The 13,933-nt window shown below is 40.7% G+C and overlaps 1 protein-coding gene across 3 annotated transcripts; it reads right to left on the minus strand.

The window, feature by feature from the left end:
* Nucleotides 1-1,984: 1,984 nt before the first annotated feature.
* Nucleotides 1,985-7,776, minus strand: LOC308292558 (1-phosphatidylinositol phosphodiesterase). 3 transcript variants are annotated; one of them, XM_080734928.1, is made up of 4 exons: nt 7,662-7,776; nt 6,050-6,155; nt 3,736-4,306; nt 1,985-3,471 (listed from the first exon to the last, which is right to left on the minus strand). In XM_080734928.1, exons 1-4 carry the CDS (start codon nt 7,681-7,683, stop codon nt 3,205-3,207), a joined length of 966 nt encoding a protein of 321 aa, XP_080591054.1. In that variant the 5' UTR covers nt 7,684-7,776; the 3' UTR covers nt 1,985-3,204. The 3 variants fall into 3 exon arrangements, with proteins under 3 accessions (XP_080591054.1, XP_080591055.1, XP_080591056.1); XM_080734929.1 differs by having other exon boundaries at nt 7,541-7,673; XM_080734930.1 differs by lacking the exon at nt 7,662-7,776 and adding an exon at nt 7,231-7,355.
* Nucleotides 7,777-13,933: the final 6,157 nt, after the last annotated feature.

Below are 13,933 nucleotides of genomic sequence, written 5' to 3' on the forward strand. Positions count from 1 at the left end.
CGCTTTGATGGCACACCAAAGTCTATTTATTTGAGAACTAGAAACTGTCTATAGGCTCATTGTTGCAAACTAACACCGTTGTATATGGGGAATAAAAAACAGTAGAAAACTGTTACAAAAATAATACCCTATTTTGTAGTGTGTGCGTGAGTGACTGTGTGTGTGCATGCGTGCTGTGTGTTGCACTGTGTGCTAAAATAACTAGTAACTATATAGCTCCTTGTTACACCGTTGTGCGGGGAATAAGCACCCGAAACCGTAATAAAAACCAGTAAGACTCCCTAATCGGGAGATAAGCGACCGTTGGTCGCTTATCTCCACAAATAGGCCAAAAGTTTGTTTTACCAATTATCAAGACATACGGGCAGTTGACAGTTTGCCATGGTTACTCATTGAAGTTGAATCTCAACTTATGTCTCCATATATGGAGATATGATGACATCACACAGTCCTCAGCCGATGATGTGGCGTGATGTCATACAATACACAAACGAGCCCTACAGTATAAAGGGGCAATTCTTGCCAGGAAAGAAGCATTTCTTCGACTCAGACCTTATCGCCAGGGTTGGCTTATAGCAGCTGTCGGTAGGACCATATATGGATTCTGTTAGTGTGGATCTCCTAACAGGGCATCATCTGGGATACAATCCCTTTTATGCCCATATATGGAGATCCCTAACATAATCCCTTTCATGCCCATATATGGAGATCCCTAACAGAATCCCTTTTATGCCCATATATGGAGATCCCTAACAGCATCCCTTTTATGCCCATATATGGAGATCACTAACAGCTAACAGAATCCCTTTTATGCCCATATATGGAGATCCCTAACATAATCCCTTTTATGCCCATATATGGAGATCCCTAACAGAATCCCTTTTATGCCCATATATGGAGATCCCTAACAGAATCCCTTTTATGCCCATATATGGAGATCCCTAACAGAATCCCTTTTATGCCCAGTTGGTTGCTAGGGTAAAAAAATATGGTTGCTATGGTAAACAGTTGGTTGCTAGGGTAAACAGTTGGTTGCTAGGGTAAAACCATGGTTGCTAAGGTGGTTGCTAACGTACACTAACAGACCAGCAACAACAGACTGTTGCCACAGCAACGTACACAAAGGTTTGTGTACACATGTGGTGTGATGTCATACTGAAGATATATGACATCACACCGTACACAAACAAAGGTGTGACGTGTGACGTGTGACGGACGGACGGACGGACGGCCGGTGGAGGTTTTGGTAGTAAACTGCTCCCTAACGGTCGCAATAACCCAAAACCGGATAAAAAACGTGAATTTTTCGGCGTGAACGCATGAACTCCTCCAGGCTCAGCTCCCCTTGGGATTTGGGAGTTCCAGCGCCCCTGTATATTTTCCTTGTTTCTGATGACATACCCTCATTGTTGTTTGACCACATATTTCTGTGCCCATACCAGGGCAGGAATTTCAGGGAGGCCATGAAGGCCATGGCCGTCGTTGCCCCTCAGTTTGGCCTTGTGCCCCTCAAACCAATGGCATGCCCTGGGCCACAGTGGCCTTAATGCCCCGGCCCAGCTGACTGTACTACTTTCTCCTCTGTCTGTCTTGTCAATATGTAGACATCAGTGTCTTGTTGAGTACTCATTTTTAAACCAATCCAATATCTTTGATTTGTGCAGGGCTGAGCATCATATTGTAAATATTTATTTCACAGCAGATATTCTACATATTAAATGTAACCCTTAAATTCAAATAATTATTTCAATGGACTAAAATCTTGTTTTATTTGATGGCCTTCCTGCCCTGGCATTTGGCCTTTGTGCCCTCAATAAATGGACAACCCCAAAGGCCAAGTGGTCTTGCCCCTAAAATGATGAAATTCCAGGCCTGGCCCATACAGTATATTTTAACGATATCTGCCAATTTAGACAAATCGTGGATCATTGAGTGCATCCTGATTTGCAGCTCTGCTTCCCTGATGAAGGCCATGAGCCTGAAATACAGTACAATACAGAGTTTTTTATTTTATTTTAGGTTTTAAACCTTGAACATGCTTATTTTAATAAAGGCATTTTAATGGTAACTCTGGCAAGTTTTTGCTTTACTTGCTTTCCCCAGCCAAAATGGTTGACTGTGTAACTGACATGGCAACTTTACTAGAAATGTTCACAACATAGCTCTGCTATAAATGCTTTAAAGCATCATTTGTTCTTTGCACAAATAAAAAATCTTTTTCTTATCATAAAAAGGGTTCAAATAATTGTGGGCCCATTGTCTTATTGAATGCCAGAAAAGTCGACCTCTTTCAAAGTCGACCCCAAACTCGTTTCCCAACGGGTCTGAGGCCTTAGCTAGATGCAGAATAGACAAAAATCAAATATTTGCTTCTGGGGGTCCCTGGAACAAAATATTTTGTGATGGGGGTCCGTAGCCAAATACATATCATTCTGGGGGTCCTTCACATGACAAAGTTTGAGAAACACTGATGGCCACATAAGTTTTTTTCAGAAAATTGTTATGATTTAAGGTGGTTGCACACTGCTGCGTTTTTCGGGCCGAATATCGGAGTGATTTTCGGAGCGCGTGAATAAAAAAATCAACCTCACGTTATGTCAGTCACGTTTGCACACTGCCGCCCGTTTCGCGCACCACTCGGTCCCTTGCTCTCTCTATCTCTCTCTCTCTCTCCTTGCCCTGAAAAACGCATTTCGCAACGAAAAACGCAGCAGTGTGCAACCAGCTTTAGAAGACATTTGTAGAATGTGCTCAGTGGTTAAGGACCCCCAAAATGTATTTTTGGCCGTGGACCCCCATCTCAAAATAGTTTGTTCCACGGATGGACCCCTATTGCAAACTTTTTTGTTCCAGGGACCCCCAGAAGCACAGATTTGATTTTAGTCTAATCTGCATCTAGTTTAAGGCCTCAGACCCGTTGGGAAACGAGTCTGGGTCGACTTTGAAAGAGGTCGACTTATCTGGCTACCGTCTTATTTACAGTCTGTGGAAATAACTTGGCTAATATGAGAAGTTGGGAATAAAAACACCACAAACAATAGAAAATGATCAGACCTATTAGTGAACAGTGTACATAGTTCTCAGCCTTGCTGTGTGTTGAGTTAAGCTTCATTTATTCTCTTTTGCACAAGCCTGCCGCTTTGCGACACCGTCGTACTACTGGGTGTACTGTAAATAAGGCTTTAAAGACTACAGTATCCTTTCTCAGTTGAAGTCAATGATCATTTGAAGGAGAGGAGCAGCAGGGTAGTCCGTGGTAATGATTCCGAAGCGTTGTTTCTGACCCATCTTGGCATCCAAGTAGTCAAAAAGTCTGCGATTGATACGCTGTGCAATGAGACTGGGGTAGGTGAAGACACCGGCTCCACTGGCATAGGTGAGAAACATCTGAGCTTTGTTTCCCACGGGCGCGGCCTCCAGGTGCTCATACACACTTTGCCATTTCTCTTCCACATGCAGCAGTGTGGGTACCTATAAGGGCACAGACAGCTTAGTAATCATATCTAAACATCTGTTTTCCAGGCAATAATGAATATATTACCATCTAGCTGTGTCTCTTAGACTATACTTTGTCTCACAAATAAGTAATTTCCAACTGAAAAAATCTGAAAAGCAAAATCAAGTGTTAATTTAACTGTGAGTGTACACAATGGTACCAAATGGGGCCATGTGTGCACTCTCAGAGTTAAATGAGAGTGTTATCTGTCAATGAAGGCTTTTAGAAGGTCTTCCTACACTCCAGTCATCCGCGATGTCCAGGGAGCGGTAGCGCATTCCCAAATCTGGCCCGGCAAAGTCTTGCAGGACGATGAGCTTCCCCCGCGCCTGGCCCATGGTGGGCATCTGCCGGCTGTGCCACAGCAGGTCCCAGTGGGCGTGGCGATGGATGTAGTTCACCACAGCACCATAGATGTCGTAGGTCTCACTGAACTCCTCCCTCAGGCGCATCAGCACCGTTTCCGTCGGGTACTCGTTGAGGAAATCGACCACTCCCTCTAGCACGTGGCCAAAGTGTGCCCGCTGGTAGGACACGCCGTGGTGGATGGTCAGGTTCCCCTTGACGTGGCGCACGCGGATGTCGAGGAAGCGCACGCCGGCGCGGAGCTGAGACGCCAAGCTCCAGGACTGGCATTCGGCAATGTGCCCACCATGCAACGCCATGGTGTTGTGAGTCCCGGGCATGGTGACTTCAGACAACGGGTGGCTGTCAGGGATGCCTGCCATCCAGGAGGAGTTGAGGTACTCAGGGCTGGATGTGTCATCGTAGTCAGGTCTCTGTACGGCACCGAAGGATGGAACGATGGATCTAACAAAAACATGGTTCGGCAGGATACGTGGAGTTAAAGTTACCATCTATAAACAGCTGCAGAGGTAGGCAACAAGCCTGCTAGTAATAATACTGTTATCTAAATGGGGCGGATCCTCCAGAGATGTGCTGGGAGGGGAATGGGCCCTTGCGAGTCATTCAAATTGCCACCTTAGAAGCAGTACGCCTGTGCTTGTGCTTTGGACGCCTCTCTACTGTTAAATATAAAATTACATGTATTCACCTTATTCCTGGCCACTCCCAGGAATAGGTCGACACCCTGTCCTCTGGGCGAAACACCTGGGAAAGTGGTAAACAGGAAACTCAATGATGTTGGGCTCTGGGTCATACTGTGTTGCCATCTCTGCTTATAATAAGCAATTTGGGGCTTTTAAAAAAAGTGTAGTTGCTTATTGGGTTTGCTTTCTAATGTTTTTTAAACAATTATTTTCATATCAAGGACCCCAGATTAATATATTTGACCATAGAATCGCAGACCCCCATCTGAAAATATGTGGTGCCATGTGGTTGTTAAAATGTTAAAAACATTTTTAAATAGCAGATCTAAAGCTTACAATGTGTCGCGATGTGATGTGAGCTTACTGATCTGCTATTTTCAAATAGCCGATGTAAAGTAATAAAACTGAGCCTAGTTGCTATGCTTCTATAGGGCTTATTTTCATAGACCTGGCCGCTTGTTTCTTTGGCAAAATCTGGCAACACACGATTCCCTGTTCACTTCCTTACTAGGGAGGAAGTGAAAAGATGTTGAATGAAGCAGCACACAGAAAAGAAAAAAAAAACTTGCACCCTCTGTAAAAGGCATTTAATGGCGGAGCCCTGGAGAGGGCCAGGAATAAGGTGAACAGAGCTTGTGAGGGTTTACCAGGGTGGACTTCTTCCACTGACCTTGCAGCCTTGAGTATGGGAAATGTGGGGGTGGGGCAGATTTAGCTGTTCAAACACTGATTTACAACATTTATATCCCACAACCTTAATTAGAATCGCCCCGTGTGTTTGTGTGTTTGTGTGTGTTTCCATCTGTAACTCCACGTTCAGCAGTTGTTCAATTGTCTAAAAAACACAATACAAAAATCAATAACGCATGTACCTTGCCCAACATCAACTTTATCACCTTCAAATGTGTCTCTACTTCTCATAATCCCCAAATGTTTAAAATATTTCCCCAAATTTTGGCCTGTAGGCGGCTTTGTCCTGTGATGCGATTTACATTACAAATGGGCGTCAACAAGCGTCTGTCTGCTTCACACCAAGGGGCTGTAGGCTAGTAACACTTAAAATAATCTGTTGCACTCCTACTAACAGTTAGGATGGGTAAATGCAGAGGACATATTTTCATCTATGTGCAAATATACAGTGACAAAATACCCCAAAGGAGCCGGGACTAAATTATTATTATGATTACGTTTATGATTATTATTTAAATGCAACATTCAAGGATGCGGTCTGCACAAAATGAGGACGCAAAAATGTCTATCTACACCTGTAAAATCTGAGTACACAGTTCAATTGTACGACACAAATCTTAATTTATTAACATTTATACCAATTATTAATATAAGGCGTTTTTCAGTCTGTGGAAACTAAGTTCAACTTCTTAAATTAGCCTATTTGTCTACCTTCTGGCCCGCCATCTAATGCTGCAGCTTAGAAGGAAAAAAAAATCCCAAGACCAAAACTTACTCCTGATAAAGTTATACTCAGATGATTCAATATACTCACCCTGCAAGGACCATCAGTCTAAATAATGTTTTCATGGGAGCTTGTTGTGTGCCCTTCATCATTATCCCAGTGCCGTTCATGATTATCACAGTTATGATGACAGGATCTGTAATCAAGAGAGCAAAGCAAACAACAGTTCTAATTCAGACATAAATGATCATCAGCAGATTCATCATGGACATTGTCCATTACATGATAATTACAAATAATTTACTTTACCATTGCAGAAACTTTATATAACTTATTTTTTATAGTTGGAGTCATATATAAAACAAAACGAGTGGAAACAAAGAGTAAACAAAAAAACTAAAAGTAAACAAAATTAATAATAAATAATAATAATTAAATGTACAATTAACTTTTAGTATGATTAGGGGGGTTTACAGTGTTCAAACCAGATGTTAACCAGACAACACCACAATAGATTTGACAAATATAGGGTACCACACATCCATGTATATCTGTATACGTGATGAAATATAGTCAGACCAAGAGTGTCCATCCTTTCTCGAAACCACAGTGAACAGGAACAGAAATAATAATAATAACAATCATAACAATCAATAAATAAATACATAAATAAATGAAAACACTTATTTCAGTTACTACACAGTATCACATCCAGTAGTTGTAGGAAAAGATAGAGAAAGGGTGAATTCAATAAAAGGAGACCGGCCTTTACACATTTTTGCCAAGACTTGAATCTATTGTTCCTGAGCTTTTCTAGTGGTATAAAGGATAGCACATCCCTGACCCAATTCATGAATGTTGGAGTCTTATTGGATTCCCAATTAAGCCTGTGGGCTAAAAGAATGCTATAAAGTTGGCCTGAGCAGAATAAGTGCATTATCGAACTCTGCAAAAATAGCAGTTATTGGATTGGGTTCAATTGCTATATGACAATTGGAAAAAAAGGCATTAAATGTTCCAACACAGAGTCAAGGATGTGCATCCCCAGAACATCTGTTCAACAGCGGACAGCTCCAAATGTAATCTAATACAGGTAGACAACCTATAATCTCCTGTATCCCCTTTGTAAATAAACACCCCCGTCTCATTTCAAATCCTAGTAGTTCTTGGACCTTTTTCACAGCAGACAATTTGACATAAATGCAGGCGAAAGTACAAATAATAACAAATTCACCAATATTATTAGCCATGGCACTCAATATTTTACTTACAATGTATTTTCTTGCCACTGTGAATTTGATACTAGAGTCCTTACTAACTGGTTGGAATGTGGATTAATCTTTTTTTTTGTTTTTGATATGCAGTCCAACTGATTCCCACACTATGATAACCCACATGTTGCACAGAAAACATTTCCAATCACAAAAGCATAACATCCAATTGGAAAAGCTGGGAACAAAGGTCAGAGCCCGGGCTGAGAGTGAACTCATCTCACCCCTCCAGCTCCAGAGCCCAACAAAACCAACAGGTCCCACACAATTCTCAAGCTCACTGGGGTTCTCCTATAGGGTCCAGTCTTACCTGAAGCCAGCCGGTGGGAGTCCTCAGCCGGAAGGTCCGGACTCGGAGATAGAGCCTGAGGGAGAGAAGCAGGGGAGAGAGAGAGAGGACAGAGATGAACTGTCAGAGCCAGCACACTGACCTGGGATGTTGATGTAGCACATGCCATGGTAAAGCCACTAGGTGCAACGTCAGAGCGTTGGGGCGGGCGGTGAGGTGGGCTCTCTGAATTGATCACGCCATTCTCTTTTCAGAACACACAGCTGAGTGAGCTCACAACAAACACGGTGTCGTATAATGACCACACACACACACACACACACGCACGCATGCACACACACACACACACACTATCATGCTGTGGTGAAGTGCAACTATACTTTCATCAACATTAGCAGAGGGGGATACTGGTTTGGTTGGTTTGATGTTCATTCTTAGGTTATAATTTATTTATCAACAATTTACCTGAAAACTGGAGGTTACGTAATGTAACCATAGTTACTTTACTTCTGGGAGAAATATATTCTCCTATGTATAATTAAACAGCAGAACAAGCAACCAGGTGCTGAAGTGAGTACAAAGTCTTATAACAAATTATAATAATATCTGATGCTCTTGGATATATTCAAACAAGAAAACATGGCACATAACAATTTTACAGACCAAGGAACAAATACAGTATATTATAATATCCTTGTGAAGACCAGCTGTGTGGTCTAAATATGCTGTGTTGCATCTTTTTCACTTTGCAGCCATCTTACAATAAAGGCTTTTCAAAATATATGTTCCTTCCTGCTAATATTTGTTGTCCCGGGGACCTGTTTTCTTTCTGTCACTGTGCAAATGCTTCTAATTTGACATTTACTTGAAGAGAAATATTGTTATTATCAGTAGCAAATATTGAGTGATCATCCAACTTTATATATTTTCCTAATTTATTACAAAATACATATATTTTAATTAATAATAATACATATATTTATTAATAAATATACAATATGATAACACTTATTTTGCCTTCACCTAAAGGTGAAGAAATAAAGTAGAACATGCTGACGACTTAATTTCCAGCATAGAGCATAAAAGGTAATATCACCATTCATTATTCTGTGTAGTGGAACCTTGCAGATGACCATTTTCTCACAGTTTCTTGGAGGTGAGGTGAAGGTCAAACTATAGCGGTCAGTTTTATCTCCTCTGCAGTGACATTATGTAATCAAAATAGCTGTTTTGTACTGAGCTGTTTGGGAACAAATGGGACATTAACAACATTCGACAAAAAATACAGATATACAAGCTCACAATGCGTCTAAAGTTACAAAGTGACTTACGTGACTTGCCATTTACAGTAAAGAGAGATTTGGTGTAGAGGTAAAAAAATGTGTGCGCCATAGGCCCCTGGAGGACTCCGGTCAACAAAGTACAACCAGTAACCAGTTTTTAAGTTTTGTTATTGTGTGTAGAATTCTGAGCAAAAAAATTTATGTATAATTATCTTGAATACGGCTGTATCGTAACGAAATGTGAAAAAAGTGAAGAGGGTGAATACTTTCGCAAGGCACTGTATGGGGCTGGGGCTATATCCTATATCCTTCTGCTGAGCTGGGATGAGGTGATGTCAGAACAGGTCAGCTACTGTATATTGTGATGTCATTAAACAAAGTAGAACCAGTAAGACGCCCTAAGGGCGAGAAGCGAGAAGCATCAGATCAACCTTGTCCAAAAACAACAGACCTGGTTGGTTGTTTAAGTTGGACAAAATGTGTCCAAAATGTGTCCATATTCTCCCAAATATGGAGATGACTGATGTCTGACATAGACAGAATTCATTTGCACTGACCTGTTCTGTTCAGCAGAAGGATTTAGCTACGGGATATTATAGCATCATATCATTGTGATGTCAGAACAGGTCAGCTATATCCTTCAGTTAGCTCCAGAGTGTTCCTCTGTGGAGATGGTAGAACCTTCCAGAAGGACAGCCATCTCTGCTGCACTCCACCAATCAGGCCTTCATGGTAGAGTAGCCAAATGGAAGCCAGTCCAAAAGGCACATGACAGCCCATTTGGAGTTTGCAAAAAGGGACCTAGAAAATTATCTGATCTGTTGAAACAAAGATTGAACTCTTTGTCCTGAAATCCAAGTGTAATGTCTGGAAAGAAACAGGCGCCGCTCATCACATCATGGCCAACACCATCCCTACAAGAAAGCAGAGTGGTCACAGCATAATGCTATGGGAATACTTTTCAGCTGCAGGAACTGTGGGACTAGTCAGGAGGATCAAATGAAAAATGTATGAAGAAGAGTGACAAATTGAGGGATCAAGCCGTAAGTGTGAATGCATGACTAGACTGCAGAGAGCTAGGAATAAAGATGAACAAAAATAAACAAAATAAATATACTTTGAGTAGGCCTATAACACTAGATATCACTCAGTCTGGCCAAATTAACATTATGTATGTACCGTACCGGTACATTCTGTCAATCAATAGGCCTAAATATAAGTATGTCATGTACTATGTATCACCAGTGAATAGTGAATACATACATTAATCTATTACCAATATATTTATGAATGGATATAGAGTATGTACAGATTATCAATAGTAAATCTGACTTTGACATACAGTATCTGCTATGTGTGTGTGTGTGCGTGCGTGCGTGCGTGCGTGCGTGTGTGCGAATGCATGCGGATGCATACAGCTGTGTGCACTAAAGTGCAGATGACTATTTTCCCATGTTTCTCTCCTATCAGTCAATGAGAGGTCAAATATTATACAACAACAAGTGTGTCCTGTTATCCCTTAGTATTTGGTTAGCTATTAATAGTAATTCTATTAAATACACATGTGTACAAAATATTGTGAATTCTTGCACTTTGCATGACCAGGTGAATTCAGGTGAAAGTTAAAGATTTTATTTTGCCTTTTATGACCCATTTGCCCTGAAAAGAAACCACACAATATCATTAGATTTTTTTCCAGTGCTAAAATATAGGTGACATGATCTTGTATCTGACATTTCATTACATTACATTAATTACATTAATAAACCCTATTGACCGGCACCTATTTTCACTGAATTTTCACCTTTTGATTGATTGAATACTTTATTAGCAAGTTTGGGAAACAGCACAGCATTACGTGCCCAGAATAAGGATACCCAGGGTTAATTTATTTATAAAACTGCAACTATTCATAACCTTTAACACAAGAGGACCCCACCTAAAAGAATGGCGATCTCTGGTGGATAATCTGAGTTGGCTCCTGTGTTGTGCAGTGCTGTTCACAGTGTTCACAATAAAGCATGATACTGGAATAAGGTCTTATCAGAAACATCAGCTTCTCCTGTTCACCCTACACCACTGGTTCCCAAACAGTGGGTCGGGACCCATTTGTGGGTCGCCATTCATTTTGTTTTTAAATTATTATTTCAAAATAACCCCCAAAAAGCTTTTCTTTTTCATGACTTAAATATTTTTTCTCCTGTAATTTCATGAAGAAATCAATGAAAAATCTAAGAAATTCCATAAATTAGAAAACCAATGTTTAAGAAGTAGTGAAAATAGCCAATCTACAAGCTCACAACACATCATGAAGAGACACGTTATGAGCTTGTAGATCTGCTATTTTCCACTAGTTTGAGTCCCGGGAAAACTTCTAATTTCTCTTTTGGGTCTCGAGCTAAAAAGTTAGGGAACCACTGATCTACACCTCCAACGTCTGCTTCAACTTGGGCATGTGCTACCTCAGAGGTTTTCTGATGTTCCATTGTCAGCTGCATCATGGATGAACAACGAGGACGAATACAGAGCCATGGTAGAGAGCTTCCTATAGGGTGGTGTGACAACAGTCACCATGAGAAAGCCCAAGGAGGTGGTTGTGGACTACCGGTGGAAATAGAAGAGGCCCCCGGCCGACCCCCATCATCATCCAAGGGTGGACAAGGAATGATGGACACATTTCAAAGGTTCAGCAGATGTTCTGGAAAAGTGGAAAAATATTATAGAACAAATAATAAAACACTCATATTGTTTATTGTTTATTAAGGATCCACACCGCGGAGACTATTCTTCCTGGGGTCCAAGCAAAAAGGGGAAAAAAAGTACAAATCATAAAATGAACTATGTACAGTATTATTTATTATTATTTCACACCAATTTCATTGTTATTATTACCCTTATTATTATAACCCTTATCATCACATATAGGATTCCAATGATAATATGCTTCATTGCACTGATGTGACTTTAATATTTCACTAGACTGAATTGAGAATAAAACTAGAAGCAGTGCTCTTCCGAGCACAGGTCTCCACCAGGCCACACAAATCGGCCTGTTATAGCGCCACCATGAGGCTGATTTAAAAAATGTGGGGCAGAGGTTCTGAATTAGCATCCAGGGAGTGTGTGTGCTCAGTTTGGCAGCGATCGGGCCAACGGCGCCGGAGATTAGCTGGTGACAACCAGGCCACACAAATCGGCCTGTTATAGCGCCACCATGAGGCTGATTTGAAAAATGTGGGGCAGAGGTTCTAGATTGGCATCCAGGGAGTGTGTGTGCTCAGTTTGGCAGCGATCGGGCCAACGGTGACTGAGATTAGCTGCTCACAAACTGCGAGGACGCACGGACGCACGCACGCACGGACGGACGGACGGACGGACGGAGGGGAAAACATACTCTCCCTCAGCCTTCGGCTGGTGGAGACAATAATGAACGAAGAGTTGTCTTTCAAAGTTTTATTAACGTGACACGGATGAAAGAGAGAGAGAGAGAGAGAGAGAGAGAGAGAGAGAGAGAGAGAGAGAGAGAGACCTTCCCATCCCTGAGAGAGGAGGAGTATCTTCTGTCAGCTCAAAAGCCCATTCATTAGATTCGACCATGAGTGCATGTGGAAAAGACAGTATAACTGCTACTAAACTTATACAATACAAACAGGCTACTTCATAATCATCTTGAATACAGGAAAATAGACTAAAATAGAATAGATTTCTTTGTACTGCAAAACAACACATGAGACATGCATGACCACGGCTACAGGCAGTGATGGAAAAAGTACTCAAAAGATTTATTTAAGTAAAAGATACTGCAATCTATAAATAGGCTACTCTGTTACAAGTACTGTAAACGTCCAGAATTCAAAATGTAGTTGAATAAAAATTCAAAGTATTGGCATCAAAATGTACTTAAATTACCAAAAGTAAAAGTACAAAATGTTTGAAAATAGCCAAGATCTAAAATAGGGCTAAAGTGGTGTTTTATAATATTATCATTTATATCTGCAAAGTAACTAACTAATGTTTTCAAATAAATGTGGAGTAAAAGTACAATATTTGGATTTACACCACTGGCTATACAGGAGAGTTACAGGCCTACAGGTCACAGGTCATAACTCCCCTGCATGGGCCAGTTCCTGGCTTATTTGTCTGTCAGGAGATATAGTAATCATGCACTTTGCACCTGATCAAAGTCATTTCTATTTGACAACCGGAGTCCTGACCTGTACCCCAGAGAATACAATAAAGATTAATATATGGTGGAAAGTTCCATATCAGCATCCAAAAAACTTTTCAAGTTACACACACTTCATCAGACTCTGCAGATATTCTACTATTCTCTATAGCCATTGTACTGTAGGGTTGTGGAGGATTTTCTTTTTCCACGGTTTTGTTTATTTGAGATTCAGGGCATACATTAAACCAAGACTTGTTCGCATATTATGAGAACCAATCAAAAAAAAAAAAAAAAGTAAAGCAGTCATAAGTGTCATACATGACATGCATGCAAATCAAAATCGTTAAAATCACTAAAACAATAGAAAGAAGTAAATGAAAACATTTTGATTTTAGCACTCATCTTTTATTTTCTCTAATGACTATCTAAAATATGAACCCTTGTTGTAAAAAAAACTAGGTTATCCTTTAAACTATTAACCATTTGGCACATTTCATCCCTAGCCAGTCTTCTTTATCCCATTATAATTATTATCATAATTATTACATTAATTACCCTGTTTAATATGAGAAATGCTGTCTGATGGGAAATAGTTCCGATATCCTATTGCTCTTTCTGCTCAAGTTGTATGAGAGAGTCAATGGATTCTTTTCATTCAAATCCAACAAGCCAGACCATAGCTAAAATATTTATGGGAGGGTCCATCACACCCAAGAAAGGAGCAAAGGACAATAACATGCAATTGGAGTCACTTAATGCAATGCCAGACAGAAACTTTAAGCAAGGCTGTCCAGTAGCCTACGGTGTCCTTTTAAAAAGTAGGCTACTGCTCTTCTGTGGATTGGATGACCTCAGACATATTTCCTCGCCCCCGCAGGTTCTGAAGGTGTGGCGAATGATTATGACAGAAACAATGAGAGGATGCCCATCCTTTTTGCTTTGGAAACAGCCTGTGGTTACAGC

The sequence above is a fragment of the Nannobrachium achirus genome (assembly GCF_963921795.1).
Source record: "Nannobrachium achirus genome assembly, chromosome: 10".
Taxonomy (NCBI): domain Eukaryota; kingdom Metazoa; phylum Chordata; class Actinopteri; order Myctophiformes; family Myctophidae; genus Nannobrachium; species Nannobrachium achirus.

What these genes read in the sequence shown, in the direction of transcription:
- LOC308292558 (XM_080734928.1), bottom strand. Translation starts at nt 7,683, where the DNA reads ATGTGCTACATCAACATCCCAG. An exon ending in GTGCTACATCAACATCCCAG is followed by an intron (nt 6,156 to 7,661) that starts GTCAGTGTGCTG and finishes TCTTGATTACAG; the next exon opens with ATCCTGTCATCATAACTGTG. An exon ending in ACATCGCGGATGACTGGAGT is followed by an intron (nt 3,472 to 3,735) that starts GTAGGAAGACCT and finishes GTGCCCTTATAG; the next exon opens with GTACCCACACTGCTGCATGT.